The sequence below is a fragment of the Cajanus cajan genome, chromosome 11, assembly GCF_000230855.2.
Source record: "Cajanus cajan strain Asha chromosome 11, NIPB_CcT2T_4, whole genome shotgun sequence".
NCBI classification, from domain to species: domain Eukaryota; kingdom Viridiplantae; phylum Streptophyta; class Magnoliopsida; order Fabales; family Fabaceae; genus Cajanus; species Cajanus cajan.
The window spans coordinates 37,815,630-37,840,851 of record NC_138527.1 but is presented as its reverse complement, the minus strand read 5'-3'; the positions used below and the strand labels follow the sequence as shown (position 1 = coordinate 37,840,851).

The 25,222-nt window shown below is 28.3% G+C and overlaps 2 protein-coding genes across 2 annotated transcripts; both read right to left on the bottom strand.

Moving 5' to 3' along the window:
• Window positions 1-287: 287 nt before the first annotated feature.
• Window positions 288-7,614, bottom strand: ROT3 (Cytochrome P450 superfamily protein). The gene is made up of 9 exons (XM_020362102.3): window positions 7,246-7,614; window positions 3,440-3,764; window positions 3,212-3,361; window positions 2,540-2,812; window positions 1,817-1,906; window positions 1,617-1,695; window positions 1,413-1,519; window positions 1,193-1,320; window positions 288-1,083 (listed from the first exon to the last, which is right to left on the bottom strand). Exons 1-9 carry the CDS (start codon window positions 7,446-7,448, stop codon window positions 993-995), a joined length of 1,446 nt encoding a protein of 481 aa, XP_020217691.1. The 5' UTR covers window positions 7,449-7,614; the 3' UTR covers window positions 288-992.
• Window positions 7,615-13,507: 5,893 nt separating this feature from the next.
• LOC109801377 (Methylthiotransferase) lies at window positions 13,508-16,986 on the bottom strand. Its single transcript, XM_020362432.3, has 3 exons — window positions 16,591-16,986; window positions 15,180-16,237; window positions 13,508-14,079 (listed from the first exon to the last, which is right to left on the bottom strand). The coding sequence occupies exons 1-3, from the start codon at window positions 16,863-16,865 to the stop codon at window positions 13,577-13,579; spliced, it is 1,836 nt and encodes a 611-aa protein (XP_020218021.1). The 5' UTR covers window positions 16,866-16,986; the 3' UTR covers window positions 13,508-13,576.
• Between the last annotated feature and the right edge of the window lie 8,236 nt (window positions 16,987-25,222).

The following is a 25,222-nucleotide window of genomic DNA, read 5'->3' as shown; positions in this document are numbered from 1 at the left end:
TATTGATTTTTATAATAACTATTTTAAAAACATGCATATTAAACTTCTAAATTTTAGAGTTAGATCCATAAATTAAGTAGCATTGGGCTAAACTCTTGGGGATGAGGTTACAGCCCAGTTTCCGTGGTTGGAGGTTTCATATAGGAAGGGGTAAAGTAGAATTGTTGTGTGGATTGGGCAATGAAATGGGAGATAGGTTAAATATAAGTATTAATATAATCAAATGATAACTAACTTTTTGAATTTGTTTCAAAAAAAAATTCTCTTGTATTTGAAACTGGAAAGAGTAAAAAGAATGAGTACTTTATTAGCAATACATACCAAAATTGATGAGAATTTATGCATACACAATATAGCTTCATCTCTACAACATACCATTGCTTTTACTTTCTTAATAATTGTGGGGTAGAGTTGGGAAAGAACCTACTATCTACCAACAAAATAACGTTTACAAATAAGGAAAGAAAGGTGGGTATTTAAAAACTAAAGAAAATGTGAATATTATTAGGGAAGAAACCGAGTATAATTTCCCCTAAACTTTATCATTACATTATATCTTATTCTAATTCATCAACTCGATTCTATATATTAAACGTAATTTCCACAAAAATATTTTTAGAATTTTATTTAAACGAGAGATTTTTAAATTTTTTAAAAACTTTTTATCTAATTTAATTTTTTTATTTATTAATTAAATTTTAATATTTCAAAATAAATTATCAATAAATAAAATGATCTTGTACTATAATACAAAATATAAATATTTATCATATATCAAAAAATATATTTTATATATCTAAAAATACCTATTTAAATATAATTTGTAGATTCAAACATAATATTTATTTTTATATATAATTTATTATAAATTTTAATTATATATAATAACCTTTTACATATGGCTAAAATATTGGTATAATTTAAAATCAGAGTGGCTGCAACCCTTTTATTTCTATAAGCTACTCCATCAACTTCTTGACGGTGTAATCCAATCAAGCGTTAAGGGGTTGAACACTAATTGGAAGCTTTCTCTTCATCTTGACTGTTGGAAAGTAGACTATTTCATCCTTCTCAGCGACCCAACTGCATGGTGATTAAAATCAATTACATATTAAAATCATTCAACACCTTCAGAAAAATAACTAATCAAATTAAACAATTATATGACTGGTAATTTTAATATTTATATGACCTGTAAGTAGTAACAAGATGGTGAAGGAAAATAGCGAGCTCTAGCCTAGAGAGTTCTAATCCAGGGCACAGTCTAGGTCCACCGCCAAATGGGGCATAGTGGTTGTTACTAGCCACAACTCCAATTTTCTGCAACCATGCAGAACAATAGAATGGTTCTTAATTATAATTATGAATTATTTAATTCCTTAACATGATAAGATATTGCTTTAGAACTTTACCTCCCATCTCCATGGATTGAAGTTATAAGGGTTTTCATAGTTCTTGTTGTCCATGTGAACAGAAGTAAGAGATGCCATAATACCCCAATCCTTCGGAATTAGGTACCCTGGATATTCAGAATAGTTAAACCGCATTATTAATTAATTTATTTTCTCTGTATGCATTATTGAATGCCAATAAATTGCCTTTTGAGAAGAACTCGCCTTTGATTTCTATGTCTTGGACCGATTTCCTCCAAATGCCATTCACAATATTGGCCATTCTAAGAGTTTCACTAATGACCTTTTAGAGAGGAAGTGAAAGACAAAGCAATGAATAGAAAAATAAAAAATGTCATATATACGAAAAGTTATAATGTATTTGCAGCTGATTTTGCACATGGTAGCTAACTTTAGAGACTCACATTTTGAGTAAATGGCAGTGACATGTAATCACTCCATGTATAATCATCTGAGGAATTAGCCTTCAGCTTCTTCAGTTCCATGTTCTCCTCCTGATAAAAGAAAATCTGATTAACCAAATAGTATAAAATTACTAACTTAAAAGTGTTCATTGTTTAGCAGAATGTCACCTAGACTTGTTAGTGTTACGTCATATGAAAGATGGAAAAATAGTGTTGTAATAAACATTATTAACCCTTTTCCCTTTCTTTAAAACCCATCTCTAACTCATTTATTAAAATCTCTTCCCTCCCTTAAAAAGAAAAAAGTCCATGAGCCGCAGAAATTCAATTATTGGAGTTATCGAGTTAAAATGACATGAACAACATATCGTACGGCCAGGAAACACCCACACATCGTACGCGCTCCCCTGATGTTGCTTTCGAAAAAACCCTTAAACCCAATGCGTAATCGCAACTACCAACCGTTTCCTTTCCGTTCGGTAAGTGAACTATTCCTTCATTTCTCATTCTATCATACTATTATAGTAATGATAATTAATTGATTGAATAAATTTGGTTTTTCTATTTCTTCTATCCAAGTGTGTGTGTGTTTAATAATGTATATCAACAACATTTTGGTTAAAAGTAACTTACAATGTTGTGGGATGGTTATTGTCCATATTTATTTATTTCAAAATAATTTCCATTTCCAAGGATGACTGTAAATTAATGTTTTGATGGTACCTGAAGTCTGTATAGAGCGAGAGGGGAATCAGTGAGGAACTTGATGACGGTGGTCATAGCCGTAGGGAGAGTCTCCTCCCCTGGTATCATCATCTCTATGATGTTTTGGCTAATCATTTCTGGACTCAAACGTGAGCTTGAGTTTGCCTCACCCTTATCCCGTAATAGAACGTCCACCACATCATTCACTGCTACATCACCATTGTTATCCGTGACTACCTTCTTCCTCTCCTCTACTATCTTCCTCACCATCTTCACCATCCGTTCTTTAGCCTGCACAATTCACAAACACCAAAACATCACCCTGAATAAACATTTCAATTACAACTTATTTAAGATAACGCATTTCCTTTAACTTACGTACTAGGTTTATAAGAAAGAGTTTGATAGACATGAATAAGGTAGTTAACTTTATGTCAAAGTTTAATGATAGTATTCTTTTTTCTCTAGACTACAATACTTATATTTTTCACTAAAGACAATTTTATTTTTATTCGAATTAAATAGGATACTATGAATAATAATTTTTTTTTATAGTATTTAACATAATTGTATATTTTAATAATAGTATAAATCAATGTATATATTATTTATTTTATAAAAATTGGAACAATTAAATCTGACAAAGTGATAACAATAATAATATAGTAATTAAGGTGCAGTTTATGGGACCTTCAAGGATTTATATAGTGTTGTTCCGGGAAATTTGAGGGGTATGCAAATCAAGCCTTTGATGAATTGTGCAAACTCTCTATAGAGGAAATCCAAATCTTCACCAGGACCAACGCTCATGAGAACTTTGACCAAAACAGGAAACGTAATCTGATATGCAGGCAAGAGAAGGTAATATAATTAGGAAATGACGTAGTAGAAAGACGATAGATTAAGTGTGAGAGGAACCTTTTTGACTTGATCTTGAACATATATAGGTTGTATTTGGTGGGTCCAAGAAGCGAGGCATTGTTTGACAGTGAGTTCAATGTCTTTGGTGATTCGAGCTTTGCATTGTGGGGATCGGAGGAAGCCTGCGATGAGTGTGTGCACTTTCTTGTGCGTGGTGGAGTTCATTTTGAGTATGGATTGTTCTCCCATTAATTCTCTAATTGACTTTGGATAAGCGGGGATGAAGTTCGCCTGGTTCTGCAGAATCACCTTGTTCACTTCTGGCTCCGTCGACACTATCAAATTGCTTCCCAAAATTCGTGTCTTAAACACATTTCCGTATCTGCTCGATCACACACATATTTTAGCTATATAAAATCATATAAAACCGTGGTTCTTTTTCTGTTTTATTAAGGGATGAATAAAAATATGTAGTATGTTATATAGTTGGTGGTTTTAGATGCTAAAAAGTGGAATATAGTATAATTCAACCTTAAGAAATTAATCTGTAAAAAAATAATTGTTTTATACTTATATACATATCGTAATTATTAGATAAAACGGGATGCATTACACAATATATGACATAAAGAGTGAGAGCGACTGTTATTCCCTCCCTAGCTTCGCTTTCACACAGTTAAACTTGAACCTGTAATTACTGCAGAAGCAGCCTTTTTCTTCTCTCTCTCTCTCTCTAAGCAGGAGGACCACAAGGGGATGGATGAATGGATATATATATTTATTATTGGATCAAGGGTTTGAAAAATCTTTGATTAAGGACCTCTTTCACTTTTTTATTTTTACTTCTCTTTGATTAATGAAACAAAACTAGCTAGAAAGTAAACTTAAATAAAATTTAATTAGAAAACGGAAAAGAGAAACTAAAAAGTACTACTCTAAAACATTGCTATACCTAACCTAACTAAGCCAACACAATTGCTATAGTCGGTCCTTAATTTGCATATCTTAATCCGATCATCCTATTAAAAATAATTTCTACACCTATTTGTCTTAAAGTCAGTCTTGAGATATAAAACATCAATTTGATATTTAGAGGTTTGAATTTTGTTTGTATTGAAAAAAATCACGTTTCGCAAGTATGAATTAATCTTTAATTATTAATTTTATAATTCTGCGTGGATTATATTTATAAAAGAAAAATAATATCGATACTTTTTATATATATAAAAAAATAACATTATAGTTGGACATAATTTATTATTAGTTTGTTAATAATCGCATATATATTAAATATAAACGATTATTTTGTGCAAGAATATTTTAAGTGTTTTTTTAAAATAATTTTTTAGAAATTCTTTTTAATTTCTCATATATTTCAATTTTATAAACTAAACCTAATATTTTAAAAATAAAATATTAATAATTAAAAATAATAATTATTTATCATAAATTTAAAATATAGTTTATATGTTTAATCATATCTATTATTATAAATTTAAATATAATTTGTATATTTAAATATAATATTTATTTGTATATATAATAAATATTTAATTAACCTATGATACAGGTCAAAATACTAATTAGATAAGAGAGTGCAAATGAAAAGTACAGAGTAAGTAAAAAAAAAAATCAAACATATAAGTTAACATTTCAAAAATAAAAAAGTGCAAAGTAAATAAATTTTAAAAACTATATACAAGTACTGGGAGAAAATCTATGTACAAGCAACTTAAATTTATATCCCTATATAATTGGATGTTTTATACATAACCTCTATTTTTTGAAAAAGAAATTGACATTTTTTAAGTCTGTCAAAAACCTTAGGAAATAATTATTTATTTCAAAATAGACTGAGTCAAAGACATTAAATATATAATTAAAAACCCTAATTTTATCTGAAACCTTCCAATAAGTCAAGATAAACCTTATCCGAATTGAGCGGACTTGATTCAGTTTCCACTGTTTGGATTATAAGTATACAAAAATGAAAAGAAAAAAAAAAGTTGTTTCTTTTTTTTTTTATTACAGAAAAAAAAAATGTTAGTAACATATTATGTGTTTTTTAAATTATAATATAAATAAAAAAATATTCACAGTCAAAAATAGTTACTAATATCCGTAGAGATCATGTGGACGCACACATGACCAATTTAAACGAAAAATTTAATGGGAGAAAAACTAATTTATAATATTTTCATAAAAGAAAAATTTTACAAATGTCAGAGAGTTCTACATATTTCAAATAGCATGCCACCAGCAAATTCTACTTGAATTGTGAAAAGACTATTATGCGACAAAAATTATTTTTGATAATTTTGGTTTTTTTTTTTTTGGTTCTCTAAAGTTAACTAATGAACTAAAATTTGATTAAACTAATTTCCATTCTTTTAAGAAATAGAATAAGTAAAATAAAATCTAGGCATAATAGTGATTAAATTTAAGATCAACATTAAGAAAATGTACAATCTATCAATAACAAATCTTACATTTAAAACATGAATAAAGTGAAACAGTGAAAAAATGGGCAAGAACAAAAATGAGGTTTGCAAACTGCAACTACGAATTAGAGTGGATAGCAAGGAGGAGTGGTGGGATTCAATTACGAGTGTCAATAGCATTTAGAGGAGATGAACGTTAAAAATTTAAAAGACAATTAAATAACATATTTTGAACATGATGCATGCTCGACCTTTTAACTTAAATATATAAAAAAAATCACACTTTGAAACGTTAAAAATAATAAAAGCTATTAAAGAGCACTTATCAAAGTATATTTTGTTCTGTGGCAAAACAAAATTCAGTAACCACACTAAAGGAAATAAATGAATCCTTGTGGCTTCCCCTCCACATTTATCAACGTACTTCCGATGCATTTAGATATGTTTAAACATATTATTTTATAAGTAGTAACAATATTATTTTAAATACATTTTTATTGTTAGTTAAATTTTTTCAAAAATTACAAAATATTTTAAGACTTACTTCTTATTTAATAAAGCTTACTTATAATTTTATGATTTTTTAATAAATTTTAATTAATCGTAAAAGGTATATTAAAGAATATATTACTAACATTTTTTTATAAAAAAAAAACATGTTATTTAGATAAACGGGAATAAAAAAGAAAAGGAGTGTTAAAAAATGTGTCCAGTTATTTGGAGTTATGAAAAAGAGCGAAAAATTATAAGAAAATATATTTAAACTTAGAAATTATTTATATTTTATTATTATTTTCTTAAAATGAAAATGAAAAATAAAACATTTTCCTTTCTGAATTCCTGAGAAATTTTGCTATGGAAATTTTCCTTTTAGAATTAAAATTAAAAAGGGTCATAGAAAGTTATTCTCTTTGAATTCCTGAGAAAATTTGCTTTCCCTTTTTTTTTTTTCTTAAACAAAAATAATGATATTTTTATTATGTCCCCACCCTATTTTCTTCCTTTCAATTTCCAGAGACGACAAAGGATCAGGGCAGGAAATTGTCCGAAACTTGTGAGTACATGATGTTGTTCATTTTGAAACGTAAATCCAAAGTTGAATTAAAGCAAATAATATTCTTGTTATCGTCACTATGAGTAGAACCAACGATTAATAGTAGCTATCTAACGTGGACCACGACAACAAAATTATCAGCAATACATGCAAATATCTCAAAGGATAGAAGACATCTTAAAAAATTGGGTTTTCAGAAGGAATAGACAACCTGAGAAATGAGTGAGGAGCATAGGAGATGGAAAAGGAAAAAAATAAAAAATAAAAATGGATGAATTCAAAAAGCATATTAGATAAGCATGCATGTGATGGAGAATGCAAAAGATGCATGTTGTGTGGTGTGGAGGGGATAGAATTGAATTGCTTACAAAGATTTGCGTTTTTCCAAGAAGCTAACAGGGTTTGAAGAGTAGCCAGAAGCAATGTAATCAAGGGTCTCTCCGAGTAAAGGCCAACCCGAGTTTCCTTTCGGAATTTTGCCCTTTGCCACATCATTCTTCTTGTTCCATACAAACCACCAACTCATGAACAAGATGCCAATCAGAACACACACACCCATAATCCATTCCATCACTCTTTCTTCTGAATTATGCCACCACCCAGATTGTCGAGACAGGAAGAAAGAAAGGTCAAATGTTTCATAAGTAAAGGGAGAAAATTGATTTTGTTCAACAGTTATAAATGGGATATATTTGAGAAGGGAAAGGGAATCGTGGAATGTGAATATCTAGGACAAGGGCTCCAAAGTCCAAATTAATCATTTAATGACATTTTTTTTAATACGTAAGAATTACAATAACTAATACAAAAGTACTAAGTTAAGATATTCATACTACGCTCATTTGTTTTGTTTTTATTTAATTCTCTAAGACTTAATTACATTCATCCATACCTTTGCTACCTTACTTCTCTCTCACTCTCATCTTTTTCTTTAGTTTTTTATTTTTTTATTTTTAAAGAGTAATGGTTTATAGACACTCTGAAGTTTTAAACACCTCTATTTTTTTTTTCAATTTTTCTTTTTCTATTATATTATATATCACTAATCATATATATATATTTCTCTCTTTGAATAACATTTGATTGTCCAAGTATATTTTTCTTTTAGAAGGTAATAATTGATACACAATTTTTTTTTAATTTTTTTGAGAGTTTGAAATTAAGAATATTAGTTTTTCATTATTGGTTGTTATTAAAAAAATAACATTCCCAAAAAAATATTATTTTTTTGAGAACGATTTTTACTTAGGTTTTTCAAAAAAAATTGTTCCTATATAGGGAGTAGAGAAACTAACATTGTTTAGTTGAAAATAAAGTTTTAGAGGGCATTTGTTATAAGAAATATCTTTTCATATTTAAAAATCATGATTCTTTGAAATTGTAAATCTCAAGAATTGTGACTTTTTTTTTAGAAACGACTAAAATTCATTTGGTAATCATAAATGTAACTGGGAGTGTTTATTACTTAGAAATTAAATATTTGTAATACATTAAATAAATAAATAACGATAATGTGACATTTTATGGAGTAAATTTTTTCATTTAATCTGAGAATGTTAGATTTTCACTGTTTGATTAGAAAAGGCCATACTTTTTTTTTCAAGAAAAACCATTCCCAATAAACAAAGTTTTCTAAAAGTATTATTTTTTAATTAGTAAAGAAAACATGGGAAGTTAACTTTCCCAACTCCATATTTATGAGAAAGTAAAAAGAATGTTGTACCAAATCTCTCCTTAATTCTATAAAAATATCATGTTACTTATATATTTTTATTTAATATAGTAAAAATCTTTGATTCTCAAATAACACATATAAATTTTTTTTAAAATATTTATGATTAATCAAATAGATTTTAATCATTCTTATTTCCAAGATTTATGGTTTTTGGACACGAAAAAATTTCATACACACCAAATGCTCCCTGAAGATAACTGAGTTAGTTTCCATTTTTTTTTTTTTAACTTTTTTTTTTTTATAAAACTTTAAATCAACTGTCTTTCTTCTTTACATGAAAATTTGAAATTTTGCTTCAAACCCAATATCTTTCGATTACAGTGGCGATAGACAGATCGAACAAAGTTTTGGTAGCTTAAGTCTATTTTATAACAATTTTATTAAGTTTAAATCTAGCCTATTTATTTATTATATAGACTTGACTTGACTTATTTGAATGTCTAACTTGATCGTAAAATCTATTTATGTAGTATATTTTATACACGACTTACAAATAAATCATTAATTTGACTTAATTTGACTAACATGCCTAAGTATTAAAAATATTATTAATAATAATTATATATATTAAATATATAATAAATTATAAATTAAAAGTCAGATTCATTGACCTATTAAATATTTGACCTAACTTGAATTAATTTATATTTATTAATTATATATTTCATTTATGAATCAAGATTCATTGACATTGAGTGTTAGTTTAAAAACTTACATCAAAACTTATATCTTTAATAACTTTTTTTATATATAAAAAATTTAACTGACCTAACTATTGAATTATGTGATACACAAGATTATGTATATTAAATTTCACATGATTTTAAAATTGTTTGGTAGTTCAACATGTTATTTTACTTTAATATATAATATGATATTTAAAATATGTGTATTAATTTCCTATTTACACACACTTTAATTTCCTTCACTTTTAGTAAAAAAATCGTTTGATTCATCTCCTATTAATTAATTGTTAAATTATACATTTGAATTAACAATGAATCTATAAATCTTAAAAACAATAAGATAAATGACCAAAATTACAAATATTACAATAAATCAAACATTTAAATGACAAAAACATGTAAACAGAGTGTGATGTTATAATTATATTAAACAAGAAAAAATTAGTATTTTAATATATGTTGCATATGTTAAATATTTATTATATAATTAAAATTTATAATAAACTATATATAATAATAAATACTATGTTTGAATATATAAATTATATTTAAAACTTGTATGAATAAATATTTTTAAACATATAAATTATATTAAAAATTTATAATAAATAATTCATATTATACTATAATATTATTTTATTTATTTTAAAATATTAAATATTAATTCATAAATAATTATAATAAATAAAAAAATTGAATTAGATTATATAAAATTTTAAAAGAATCTTTAAAAACTGTTTCATAAAAAAAATTTCCTAACAACGTTGTCGTATAAGATATTTGTATTTAATAAACTTTAATTTTAATCTAAATGATTCTTAAACTTACATACATTTACAAATAGGTACCATAAACTTTATTTTTGTTCTAATTAATCTTTAAATTTTATCTTTTTAGTATATAGATATCTCAAATTTTCATTGTAGTTTAAAGTTTTTGCTATCGAGTGAGAGTTAAGTTATTTATATTGAATATTAATTGTTTCTAACGTTTTTACTTTTGTTACAATTAATTTTTTATATAGAAAATATAATATGAATTCAGGAAAATAAAAATAATGAAAACAATCAAAAAGCCTTTATTTGATTTTTAAATTCTAAATTTTATTAAGTTTTAAATACTTACGAAGATATTTGTTAAATAAAACTAATAAATGCCAAGAACTTAAAATGAATAAATGATTCAGACTTATTTATTAATTAAATTTGATTTTTTTATAAGAGATTATTTATTAAAAAAAAGGTTTAAAAGAATAATTAAGATGAAATTGAAATTAAGGTGCTTATTTGTAAATTCAATAAATTTAAAGATTAATTGAAATAAAAATAAAATTCATGGAATCTATTGCAAATATAAAAATTTTATGGATTAATATAAAATAAAAGAAATTTTAAAATGTATATTTGTAATAAAAAAAAATTTAAGTGTAGAGGAGCCGAGCACTCTTTTCTCTAAAAATAATTTTATACACATAAATATTAAATGCACCTATTAAATAATAAATTTACCTGATATATTATTGCATCTAAATATTTTTTTTTTGAGTCATGAAATATAAATGAAATTATTATTCTAATTCTCTATTTTTTTATTTCAGTCTAATCATGTGTTTTATTTTTTTTTAAATAATAATAATAATAATAATTATTATTATTATTGTTATTATTATAATAATAATTATTATTATTATTGTCAATTGAGAAGATTAGTTTACTATCGGTCTATCATTAAACCAATTATTTAATAATTAGAAAATTATCTTTAAAAAATACTCTAATCCAATATAAATATTTCAATTTATACAAAGAACAAAGAAAACCACTCCGTACATTGTTAAAAAAAAAAAAAAGTAGTTATAGTCAATAGAATGAGCTGTTGTCATTATTATTTTTTTTCTATTTCATGGATTAGTATTTAGTAATGAAAAAAAATAAAATAAAAGGATAAGAGTAATGATATATATATATATATATATATATATATATATATATATATATATCTTTTAAAAAGTAGACTCAAGAAGAGTGTATTTCTTTCGTATATTTTTATTAGACACATTCATGACCAAGATATACAATCGCCCGTGTGATATTTGGTTTAGGGTGTTAACAGTAGTTGAGTGGCCATGAAATGTGTATATATGAGATGATGATAGTAGGGTCCGTCTCATTCACATCACCACACCCTGAGAAACGAATAATACTTGGCCACATCTTTATTATTAGTTTGGATTCTCTAGTCTCTACCGCTAACAAAAGTATTTTTGATATTATAAATTTTTACTCACCACTACACTACACTAGCCTGGAAGTGTGCATGTGAAAGGAAGTTTATGGGCCATGAAAGAAGGTGCTCTCGTCTAGTCTGTATCATTCCTCAGTATACAATACAGTGTTTTCTGATCGATGCGCAACAATTATTGATTAAATAAAACTACTGCAACAACATGAACTTTGAAGTGTGTTCTCTTTAAAGCTGAATACAGTGTCTAGTTGGTTGCGCCAGTATGAATCAAGTGGTCTGTTTTCTGCATGTGAATGGGATCGTGCAGTATTTGACTTTGCTTTTATTAATGCTTACTGCTAGTGCTATACAGTATGGACCTTGCTAGCTAGTGCAGTGTGGACGGACCACAATCACAAAGGCCACTGCCATCAGAATCCACATTCAATCATCCTGTAAATCCCAAATCATAATATTTCATTTAGAATCTGTTTTGATATAATTTTAAAATATTTTAAATATTTTTCTATTAAAAATAAATAATTTTTTAAAACAGAAATTTTCAAGATCGTTTCTAAACTTACCGAAACATCCTCTTACTGCTTATATTTGATCAACATTTCGAGTTTAAAGAAGGAAGATAGAAATATGTCAAGTTACTTGATAAAAGCCTACCACTAAATCTACAGTCTTTTTCTTGGTACCCTTTGTGCTTTAATATGTGTACTAGGTCTTTCCCAAAATTATTAACTCATTTGCCCCAGTTATACTGTGCGAGTAACACTTGCACCATAAATAAGGGCCAATTGGGTTAATAATTTTTGCAAGAAAGCCAATTACATGTAACAAAACTATAAGGAGACCACTTACCAAAAAAAACTCCTAAACTACATTAGGTTTAGGTGACGAGATTTTTTTTATAAAAAAATACATGTCAATAAAAATTGGTAAAGGCATTTACATGACCCATTTACAAGGTCCAACATTTATCTGACAAACATCAAGTTTAAGCCTAACAAATTCCAGCTTGATCTAGCCAAATTCTACCTCTAGAACAGACAATCAGCTTGATACTCTCTCTGAACTAACACTAATTATTTTAGCTTTCTTTTTCTTCTGAAATTATTGATATTTTACAAATTCCAAGTCTAGTTAATTATTTCTTTCATATATCCCTATTTAATAAAGATGTCTTATCACAGTAATAAATATTTAATAAAGATATCTTTAACTAAATATATCTAGTTAATGAAGTTATGACTAAATATTAAGTAGTACTTTCTTAAGATGTTTTCATTAACCTTAAACATCAATAATTTTTTTCCCCACAAGGAATATCTATTAGCATTCGCAGACCATATACATGGTGTTTAAATGCAATCTACGCCTTCCCAAGATAATTGTGGACCGAATGTAATTATGTAAAGAGATAATGACAGTAACAAAATTATGATAAAGATGGATGCGATGCCAGTGACGTTAATATGGTCCTAGCAACTGCCTCCCTGCTCCTATAGCATTCAACATTTCAACTCACTTTCTCCTATGCTGCAAAACAATAACTCGGACAGATAGCCAAAGAGAGTAATTATTAAATAGGATAATTTGATGAATGATAACATTAGACTCGTTAAACCTTTGATGATCTATTTAAATTAGAAATGTGGTGAGCCAAAAGCCACATTCTTCCGTATGCCTGCCTCATCAAATCAAAGCATACTTGATCATTGTTAAAAGACAAAAATCACAACAATCCTCCTCCCTGAAGCTACTTGATTTTAATGTTGCGTTGCAGGTTGCCAATGGGATCCTCAGTAATCATATCGTATATTTTAATGCAGACACCAACCCTTTTAATGTGATGAAAGGATTAACAAAGTGTACGCAATCTTGATCTAGCTAACATGTCGCTGGTAAATGCAAAATCTAACTCCCTTGCAGTGTCTTCTCCCGTAAAATGTGTTGTCATTTGTAGTCAGCGAAACAAGGGAAAAAGCAATTAATGAATAACTATATCCAAAAATTGTCATGGCAAACTATTTATGCTACAAGGTTCTACATGCTGCATGCAACAGCTTCTTTATGTTGATTATTGTAAAATGAAGTCAGTTTAGTTACAGCAAGAGCTTCACCAAAGAGTGATGCCCTAGTAGATCTTGTTATGTGAACTTCAACATAATCACCAACCACGGGATTTCGCTTTGTATTAACATCTTCTCTGTCTGGGATTGGCGTATTGACAAACAACACTCGATGGCCCTTGTCACTCTTGCCCATAAGCTCGGTATCTGGAGCTCTTTTATTGGGTCCTTCCACTAATACAAGCTGTGTAGTTCCAATCTGAGAGTCAAAACACTTTCCGGTGCTCTCACGGAAAACCTCAATAAGTTCAGCTAGCCTCTTCTGCTTTATTTCCTCAGGAACATCATCAACATAATTTCTGTGGGCATGAGTTTTCTCCCTCATGCTATAAGCAAACATGAATGCCATGTCATAACTAACAGCTTTTACAAGAGTCAACGTGTCAGAATGTTCATCCTCCGTTTCTCCACAAAAACCTGGTAGAATTGAAAATATTTAAAGATCGCAATAAGTGGATAGTTGCTTGTACAGTAAAACATTAGTGTGGCAAAAAAAGACTAAAGGGTAACTAGCAAGTTTTGGGAACCGTAATTACGTAGATAAATAACCTACGATGAGTTCACATCCATACAACAACAAAAGTCTGATCCTACTAGGTGAGATTGGTTACATAAATCATACAATGTGAATTTTCTCAGTTAAAGATCAAGTTCTCAAGGATATTATTCACCAAGACTTTTTTTCAATAATTTTCTTCAACATCCTTCTTAGTCTCCCTCTATCCCTTTTCACAGGCTAAATATTAAGTTATACACCGTCAATACTTCCAACACAACAAACATATTGCTTATGGACTTATGGTATATCAATACTGGTAGTATGCTACTACTCAATAACAAAAACCAAAATTGACAATGATGTTTGCAAATAAAGATTTTATTTATCCCTTCTATTTTTTTGAGAAAAATTATTGAATAAATGCTCAATAATTTCAGAAATGCAAAATTTACATCTCTAGATGTATACCAAATGAGTTGGATAAAAAAAAATCAGAAAATTGTGTATTGTAACACAAAAAAAAAAATGGACAAAAATTAGCAAATAATGCTACTCCTCAATAAATCGAACAAAAAGGTGAAAACAAGTAAATTTAACAAAAAAAAATTGCTAAAAATTAAATTAAAAAAAAAAAAAAAAACTGCTAATCATCAATAACAAACAAAAAAATTGACAATGACGTTTGCAAATAAAGAATTCATTCATCCATTTCATTTTTTTGTGAAAAATTATTAAAGAAATGTTCAATAATTTCAGAAATGCAACCTCCAGAAGATGTACACCAGAAAGGTTTATAAAAAAATGAGTGAATTGTATATTCTGAAACCAGATTCCCCAAGCAAAAAATACCATTAGATACATGATTCTGAAATAAAAGAACAATAAATGTAAAAATACCATAGACCCATCAGTTGAAATTAAGGTTCTCCGTAGAATGTCTGAATGTCAAATTAATAAATAACAAAGGAAAGGTAAAAACTAAAAAGACAGGGAGAAAGGAATTTAAAAAGCATATTACCACAAATGAAATCACTGCTCAAAGCCACATCTGGAATAATACTGCGAATCTTTTGCACAAGATCCAAGTAGGCCTCTCGAGTATATCCTCTTCTCATTCTCTCAAGCACTGTGCTACTTCCAGTTTGTGCAGGTAAATGTATCAATTTGCATATATTATGTCTATCTCGCATTAGATAAAGCAATTCATCTGGAAAATCTTTAGGATGTGGAGATGTGAATCTGAATCGCATCTCAGGAAACTCTAAGGAGAGTCGATCTAGTAGATCAGAAAACCTTAAGCCCATTTTTTTTACCTTAGCCATGCTGGAAAATCCTTCACTAAGTTTCCAATTGGACCCTGCTTCAACCTCTCTCTCAATCTCAGATGCATCATTGTAGCTGTTCACATTCTGGCCAAGAAGTGTTACTTCCTTCACACCCTCTTTCCAAAGCTCTGCCACCTCTCTCACAATTGACTCCACAGGACGTGATCGCTCTCTGCCTCTAGTGAAAGGTACAATGCAAAATGAGCACATATTGTTGCAACCCCTCATCACCGAGACAAATGCAGTAACCGAGTTCTTGGAGATTCGAACTGGATTAATATCAGCATAAGTCTCCTCAAGAGAAAGAAGAGTATTGATCCCTTTCTGACCATAGTCAACCTCCTCCAGTAATCGTGGCAAATCCCTATAAGCATCAGGCCCGCAGACCACATCAACCATTTTGTCTGAATCAAGTATCTTCTCCTTTAACCTCTCAGCCATACATCCCAAAACCACCACTTTTGGAGGGCACAGGGACTGCGCTCTTCCAGTAGCAACGTTGCTCTTCCAATGCCTCTTAAGAAACCAAAAATAATTAAGCCTCTGCCATACTTTCTGTTCTGCATTCTCTCTAATGGCGCAGGTATTGATGAATATTATTTCCGCACTCTCGGGAACACTCACAATTTCACTGTAACCAGCATTTTTCATTATAGATAGAACAATCTCCATATCATTAACATTCATTTGACATCCGTAAGTCTCGTGATATATACGACCAGTGGAAGGAACTTCAGCATCTGGCACAAGGCTACCCACCAAAATAAAATTAAGCAAATAAATAACGAGTTAATAGATTTCATCCCTAAACCCTAATCTACCCTTTCTAAAATTTGCAATCCTAGAATGATGGAATAGGAAGAAAAAAAATATGAATTTTGCTTCTTTCCCATGAACAATCTCATATCCATTATACCAAAAGTGACGAGTAATATTCAAAAATTCAAAAGTAGTAAAAATGTCGTCTTTTCATTCAATTCATAGAAACTAAAGTAAATATCAAATACCCACCAAGCAAAAACTAAATTTTGGAGCAGAAATGACATAATAACTGAAACCCATAAAAATAAAGTGATGTGGGGTGTTTGCAATTGCAATACTCACCGGGGTTGTGCTTCGGAAGCAGTGAGTGTAGCTTGAGGGATGAAGTGACGGCGGAGAGTGGCGGAATGAGAGAAGGTTCTGGAGGCGGCGATGAGATTGAGAGGGCGCGAGCGTGGCGATGAGGTGTGTGGGTGCGGAAAAGAAGCATTGTATTGGCGTTTGTGCGTGTGTTTGTGGTAGAAGAGTGTGAGAGTAGTAAGAGAAGATGAACGGTGAAGTTTGAGGCGTTGAGCAATGTGAGGTTGGTTGATAACGGAGGAGAGTGATGAAGCCATGAATCTCAGTTGCCGGTGGATAGCGTCCGTGAGGTCACAAATTTCGCATTTCTCGCCCAATCCCCAAACCACAGCTTCTCACCTTCTACCTTGCAAATCAACCTGCAATTTTCATTTTTCATTTTTCATTTTTCATTTTTCAATTTTCATTAGCCTAAATTTTATTTTCGTCCCCTGTAATATTAAATCTACAATTTTAGTCTTCCCTTTTGTTATTTCTGTAATTTTATTTTTCTAATTTAAAAATTATACCATTTTAATTATTTTTAAGCCACTCAAATTTGACAGCTAGTTACCGTCAAAGTCCACCATCCTTACTTTCTATTTAACGACTTGGATAATTAAGTTATTTGATATGTTCGAGTTATTATATAAACATTATATTATAAACGATATTAATTTAATTATATTTTAAAATACTTACATAATGTTAATTTTAGTTTAAATATAATAAATAATAAATTCATACAATAAAATAAAATTAAAATTATTGATGAATAAACTATATAATTTATTATACCTTCATACAATGTGTATAAACATACAATAATTCTTGTTTTCCATTTCATTTGTCTTCTCAACTTTTTTAATATATCATTAATATTGTATTGGTTATTTCATTTAGCATTTTTATCATTTACTATTATTCAAAGTATTTTTAATCCAGTAAATATAAACATATAAAATAAAATAAATGTATTTTTCAATTTATTCATTATTTAATATATTTTCATGATAATCATCTAATAAATATAAATAACAATATAAAATAAAATAAATAATATGATATTATATAATTTGAACATGTTTATTAATTTAATATATTTTCATCATTTTATAATATTGGAATAAATAATTTAATATTAACAACTTATTAAAAAATATGAGAATAGAATGAGATTAAAAAAATGAAAGAGGAAAATGATTGTATATTTATATAATTTCGATGATTTGTATATGTGTTAAAACAATATTTGATTAGAATAAGTTATATTATGTAAGCCTAAATTAAATTTTGATTGTTATGAACTTAAAAAATAATAAATTATATAAATTTGTTTATTAATTTTCCATTGGAATTGATATTAAATAAATATTTTAAAAATTAAACTGATTCATCTAATAATGTTATGGATAATATAGTATTTACATAATAAGTATTGTTTTAACAACCTACATAATAAGTACTTAAGTAGAAAGCATACTCATGTTTACTATTTCTTCATCATTTTTACAATTTTTTACATCATAAATTTATCATCAGATCAATGTTAGTCGGCTAATAGGTTATAGATAAATTAAAATTATGTATATAAAATAAAAATTAAAAGTGTAATTTTAGCTTTTAATTGATTTAAGAGTAAGTTAAATTATATCTTTTATTTTTATCCTTCAATAATTTCAAATTTACGGTTGTACTTTTTTAATTGGGTGAATTTGGACTCGAATATTTTAAAAATATATAGCTTTATTATATAGGAGAAATGCATTCACCTCTCCTAAATTTATCTAAATGACACAAATCACTCTTCTAATTTTTGGAAGAAAAAAAATCTCACCTGTTAATTTCATTTAAATTTAGTTAAATTATAAATGAAATTAAAAAATGATTCAAATAAAAAATAAATTTTTAATGTATATGACTTTTCTCTTTCATTCATTAAAAGGTTTCATATTTATTACTATTTTTTCTCTTCAGTGCTTTTTTAAAGTTATCTTCTTTTTAATTTATGTAAATAAAAATGTAATTTTGTAAATGTTAAATAATTATTTTTTTTATAATTATAATAATTGATAGAAGATCATACAGTTGGATTACAAAATCAAATCTTTAATAATAGATCTAGAGTTATTTGAGTTTCTTGAAATTAATTATTGATTATCAATATAATTGATAAAACTTTTAAATATAAATAATTAATTATATATACTTTTGTATAATCTATCAATAAATAGTATTTTTTTTATATTTGTATCATATTATAATGGATGGAAGTCAAGAACAAAACTACCGTAATTATAAGCATACATTTCTTTAAGAAAAAACTTCAAATAATAAAAAAAAATTAAATATGTACATTAACTAAAATTATGAAAATGAGTGAAATTTGAAAGACAAGGAAAAAGGATGTCGGAGTTCAATATGATTTTGAGAAACCTCTGAAGCAATTTTTCTAATAATTTATTATGTAATGATTTTATTAAAATTTTGAACGGCTTGCGTTTAGTTTTTAATTTTCTTCTTATCTATTTGTGCTGCTGAATCATGTACACGATGGATAAGAATTAAGATCGTAAGAATAATCCTAGTGGGATCCAACGTCCCCTTCTGAAGCAAATCTTCTGTCTAAAAATAGTTAATTTTTTCCATATAAATAATTTTTAGTATTTTTTTATTTAGAAAATTGCGATCAACAGTAAAATATAAAGTTAAGATTATGTACATATTATTTTAATTTTTACTAAGCTTGTTATGGTGATTTAAATACTTTTTTCTTTATTATAGATTAATAATATTAAATTTTACTTTTATTTTAAAAATTTTGATTTACCGCTCATTGCGAGGTGGATAGGTTGTGAATTGCGACGAATTCTTTTTTATTGACGTGGCGTGACAGTCAACTACGTCGCCATTACCGCTGGAAGCCATGACCAACGGAATGGATTCTCCTCTTCCTTGTAATAATTATCTACAACCAATTTCTAACACTTTCTCATTATTTTTAAATTTATAAATGTGATTCCATGTCATATATAGAGCATATCAATAACTATATGAATGAATCATGTTAGATTCAAGTATAATTAGACCTTATCTCTTTAATTACTGTTTTAATTTTTAGTTTCATAAATAAAATATGATAAAAAATATATTTCACAACGAATTTCAGATTTTTCAAACAAAAAATATTTTATATATATATAGTCATGGTCCATAATTTATAATCATTAGATTAATATAATAATAACTTTCTTATAATACACCTTTCATATAATATGATTACTTTTTAAATAACTTTTTTCTTAATGTCATTGTAAATGGTTGTCAGAGCACCGTTAACCATCACAACTTGAACTTCCTTTACTTGTTAACAAAAGTTGTTGTCATTGTTATAAGTTAGTTTGACATCAACTATATTTGTTGGAACCTCTTGTTCAATATGACTCATCTCGGGCTTTTTGACCAAAGTGGGGTTATTTAAAAAGTTTATTACGTAAATGGGGTTGTTGTGAAACTATTTACGCCTTTGGGGCTGTTTATAACGGTGTCGCTATGGGCCATAGCGACACCGGTGACACGTGGCATTTTTTTCACTTCAGGGAAGCCATGAAAGCCATATAGATAAAGTCGCTACAGCCCACAGCGTCACTAAACGGCTTAAATAAAGTCGCTATAGCCTATAGCGCCACTAAACGGCTTAAAAAAAATAAATTCAAATATAAAAAAAAAAAATTAAGTTAATAATTTTAAAAAAAAAAAAATAGTGGCGCTATAGATATGTATAAAATAAACAAATTATAAAAATAATAAATTTATAAATATATATTTATATGAAATTGATAATATAATTTACTATGAGTATATAATAATTTTTAACAGATATATTTTATTTAAAAAAACTGGGCAAAAAATAAGTGAAGGAAAAAAATGTAGAAAAACAAAAATGAAAAAAAAAAACTGGTAGAATAAATCTGGAAAAAAAAAGAGACTCAATAACCCAAAAAAATGAAAAAAAAAAAAAAAAAAAAAAAAGAAGCTAGTGTCGCTATGGGCCACAGCGACACTGTGTCGCTGTGGCCCATAGCGACACTAGCCTTTTTTTTTTTTTTTTTTTAAATTTTCGTTTTTTTTTTCTACTTAAAGTCGCTATGGGCTATAGCGACATAAAGTCGCTGTAGCCCATAGCGACTCCAGCCTTTTTTTTTTTTTTAGTTTTTCATTTTTTTTACCTCAGTTTTTTTTTTTAATTTTTTTTTGTGTTTTTTGGTTATTGGGTGGGTCATTTTTTTCTCCAGATTTATTCTACCAGTTTTTTTTAAAAAAAAAATTGTAATTCATTTTCTTTTATTTTTCTACATTTTTTTCCTTCACTTATTTTTTGCCCAGTTTTTTTTTTAAATTTACATATAAAAAAATTATTAATAAACTTAAATAATAAATTTTCTTTAAACTACACAATTAATTATTTTTAATTAAATTTATTAACAAATTAATGATAATATATTTTTAATTATATTAAATAAAATACTTAAAATATAAATTTAATTAAATTTATTTATTTCTGTACTTATTTAATTAAAAATATAAAATTAAGTTTTTAAAATGAAATTTTAATATTTAAAAATAATAATTTTCCCCAGTTTTTTAAAAAATTAACATATTTATAAAATAATTTTTGTTTTTATTTTATTTACTTATTTTTGCCACAATTTTTTTAAAATTTAACATATTATAATATAATTTTATTTTAACTATTTAGTTTCTTTCCAAACAAAATAAGTTAATAACTAAAAAAAAAAATTAATAATAAATAGTGGCGCTGTGGGCCACAGCGACACTAGTGTCGCTGTAGGTCACAGCGCCTATTTAAAGTTTTTAAAACGAGAAAAATATATATACAAAAACAATATAAATTACAGAAAAATAAACTTTATAATTAAAAATTAATATTTAAGTGCTAAATATAAATTAAACAAATTTCCAAACAAAATAAGTTAATAACTAAAAATAATAATAATAATAATTAGTGGCGCTGTGGGCCACAGCGACACTAGTGTCGCTGTAGGCCACAGCGCCACTTACATAAATAATTAAATCTATTTTTTAAAATTACCTTTTTAAATAAATATTTTTTATTTTTATAAATATATAATAAGTATACTCAGTTGATTATTTTAAAATTACATTTAAATTATTTCAGTTTTTTTCATTTTTTTTCTTAAGTGGTGTCGCTATGGGCTACACCACCTTTGTTGGCTCACAAACTGTGTTGGTCCAGCCCATAGCGACACTGTTGTGGCTCATTCCAGCCATCCCTACGCCATAAAAAAAAAAGCCACGTGGCATGGGTGTCGCTATGGCCCATAGCGACACCGTTGTAAACAGCCCCAAAGGCGTAAATAAGTTCAAAACAGCCTCATTTAGGTAAATAACTTGGTCAACGACCCCACTTTGGTCAAAAAGCCCTCATCTCGAGTCTATATGACTCATCTCGGGTCTTTATCCTCCACTTTGTCATGCAACACCCTGATGGTCATGCTTCTTCTCGTTGTCAAAGAGTGGTGCTTCTTAAAACAACAATACATGGAGGGTCTTAGATGGTAGACTATACAGTGAAGGAGGATGAATGGATGTCTTTGAGTCCATCATTACAAATTTGGTTGATCGGCTCTACTGTAGATTGTAGTGGCAGATTTAGTGAATCATGTCAACAATGATGATAATCGCGTCAAATGGATTCCAAAGTAGTGAGTTGTTACAAGAAAATGGAATATTGTGGCAGAGGAGTTCTACGACAGTGGTAGTGGATACTCTGATAGTAATAGCAACTATGGAGAGTGGAAGGTTGAGTTGATCTCAGAAAAAGAAAATAATATAGTAAGAGTTGCACCCTAATAGTTTGAGGATGAGATTAATCATATGGTTAAAAAAATGTGATTTACACTACACCAATTGTGAAAGTGGTTCACCTAGTCATAGTCGTAGACACTTTGAGCGAGTGAAGAGCATTCCTGTAAGCACGCACAAACTTGTTCATAGCAAGCCACATGGGTGTTTTGAACAAACAAATCTGACCTAAAAGCCTAACAAAAATTGTTATAAAAATAGGGTCTCTAGGAAGTCTTTATATTCCATTTTACCCATCAATGTTTTTCTTAGCATAATTTTAGAAAGATTATAAAGAGTTTTTGTGAGGTTACTCTTGTAATCATGAATCACTCAAATGTCTCTCTTTTATCGTGTAATCTGTAGTCATGAGTGGTGTAACAACTCGTCTTAATTCTTACACTTAACGGATTGACATCTAACAGTGAAAAAATGACTAAATTACTTGGGATTAATATAATCATAATACTTATATATATACACTATAATATATATATATATATATATATATATATGTTTGTGTGTATATATATATATATATATATATATATATATATATATATATATATATATATAAGTATATGTACAATAACTTAACAATGTAAAATATAAATCATAAACTTTCAGTCAAGTAACTACTATAAACAATTATCACAAAAGTAGCACCAAGCTACATGCCAATAACATGTTTCCAAAATACATCAACATCCAACATATTTCTATCTTACTCATATGATTATCGCAGTCCAACCACCAAGAAAAACATGCAAGGGCAAATTATATTTCAAAAAAATAAACATATAACAAGTATAAAATGAATACAACTATACTATAAGCACCAACATGTAATTCATGCACCATATCACCTCATAGATTATAACACCACAACAACTCAATCATGGCATTAACAAGTTTGAAAGGCAAACAACTCAAGTATATAAAACTTACACCACAACCATGTCATTCAATAATGTAATCACCCAAGCATGTGAACAACAACAAATCACACCACATCATATGTTTACACCTCAACCAAGTTGTCTTCATGCTTTCACCTACAAAGATCTCTTGCAACAAAATGAAAAGTTTAAGTGTTTTGATCCTACCAAATCAACACGACATTTTTACACTTGTTAAGTCAACAACCAAATGGGATATTAATCCCTACAACATGATTTTTTGAATGTTGTCGCTTAAACTAAAAAAGTCCAATACCCAATCCTCGCGAAACCACACCTAGCAACACAAATCATGCAATAGATTCATTTAATCTATCCATGTTCACAAATTAATTATAAAATCAATGTTATTATAATGCAACCCGTGCCTTGTGTATCCACTTTATGTTTAACGCCATTGAGGTAGGAAACTCCCTACCTTGCCCATACTTGACACTATGCAATTTACACTCAGCATGAATTAGGTAAAGACCCTTGGGCCTCATGCCTGACATGGCTAAGTCCCATGATTGGTCTCAATCTAAGTAGAGATGATTATCTCCCCTCATGCACGACGTCACTCCTTTGGCAGTCGATGTCAATCCAAGTAGAGATAATTATCTCACCTCACACTCGATGCTATTTCAACTCATGACAATTCTCTTATCACATTTGACGCTACCAATCATATGTCTGATGTGAGCAAGACAATAAACCTCTGATTGAAACCACGTCCGACGCCTTGAAGGTGCACCCAATGCGATGGTCAGTTATGCACTTAGCATACTCATGAATTGGGTCTAACCACCTAAAACTTACCAATTCCACACATGCAATGCATCCAATAAGGTATACACATCATTTTCAATCCATTTTCATCGATAAAAGTAACATATGCAACTACCAAATAACTTAATTCACCCAAAATCACCTTATAGGTTTCAAGAACCATCAACTCATACTTTCCTCCTACAATCCAAGGATTCACCAACACAAGATTTTTAATGAAGATCAAACAACAAGATTACACCCCAACAACTCATGTCTATCAAGAAATCAAATCCAACACGCAACCACAATTGTTCAAAATCATCAAGTCATCTCACACATGCTCCTTAAGCAACCAACCCAATTTCACTCATTTTATTCCAAATAAATCAACACAGTTTGGTGAAGATTACAAAACAAACAACATGCCACTACAATTAATTAACCAAATATATTCCAACTTCCCTTAAATCAAATCTATAAAGAACCGAGGAAGAAGAAATGGAAGTCTAGCTTCGAGTAACTATAAGACTTTAAACCAACATTGATCATCAACTTCAACAACTTTAGATCGCAACTTCACCAATCAACAATGATCTTCTATGCCTTTGGGGATTTTATAATAAAGAAAGGAAAAACCAAGATTCTAGAGTCTTTCTTTATAGTTTATCACTTTATGTTTTTTGATAAATGAGTTTACGAGACTTAAGTCTCAAAAGAAATCTTATATACTTTTTTTGGGTCAAATTGGACCTCAGGCCAGAGAAGCCCTTCGAACCTCTTAAACTCAAGAGAATTTCAAAATCCTCAAAGTTTCTCAACATAAAACACCCAAAATATCACAACTCATAATTATTGATGAAAGACAATAATTAACAAAAAGCTTATAGTGTTATAAGTGATTAACTTTCTATTGTTGGAGATTGGAGTAGCCATTAAAATTATGTAATTTTCTTTGTGTCTTTCCTTCAATGGTTAATTCAACAATCCACAATTATATTTAAGTACGTAGCCACTAAAACTATGTATTTTTCTTTGTGTCT

Bases quoted from the DNA above. Each gene is read 5' to 3' on its own strand.
- ROT3 (XM_020362102.3), bottom strand. From the start codon at position 7,448: ATGGAATGGATTATGGGTGTGTGTGTTCTGATTGGCATCTTGTTCATG. The intron at 3,765-7,245 runs GTAAGCAATTCA...GTGATCGAGCAG, and splicing joins TTGGAAAAACGCAAATCTTT to ATACGGAAATGTGTTTAAGA. The intron at 1,907-2,539 runs GTACCATCAAAA...TTCTTTTATCAG, and splicing joins TCGCTCTATACAGACTTCAG to GAGGAGAACATGGAACTGAA.
- LOC109801377 (XM_020362432.3), bottom strand. From the start codon at position 16,865: ATGGCTTCATCACTCTCCTCCGTTATCAACCAACCTCACATTGCTCAA. The intron at 16,238-16,590 runs GTGAGTATTGCA...TTTGGTGGGTAG, and splicing joins GCTTCCGAAGCACAACCCCG to CCTTGTGCCAGATGCTGAAG. The intron at 14,080-15,179 runs GTAATATGCTTT...CAATTCTACCAG, and splicing joins GAGCAGTGATTTCATTTGTG to GTTTTTGTGGAGAAACGGAG.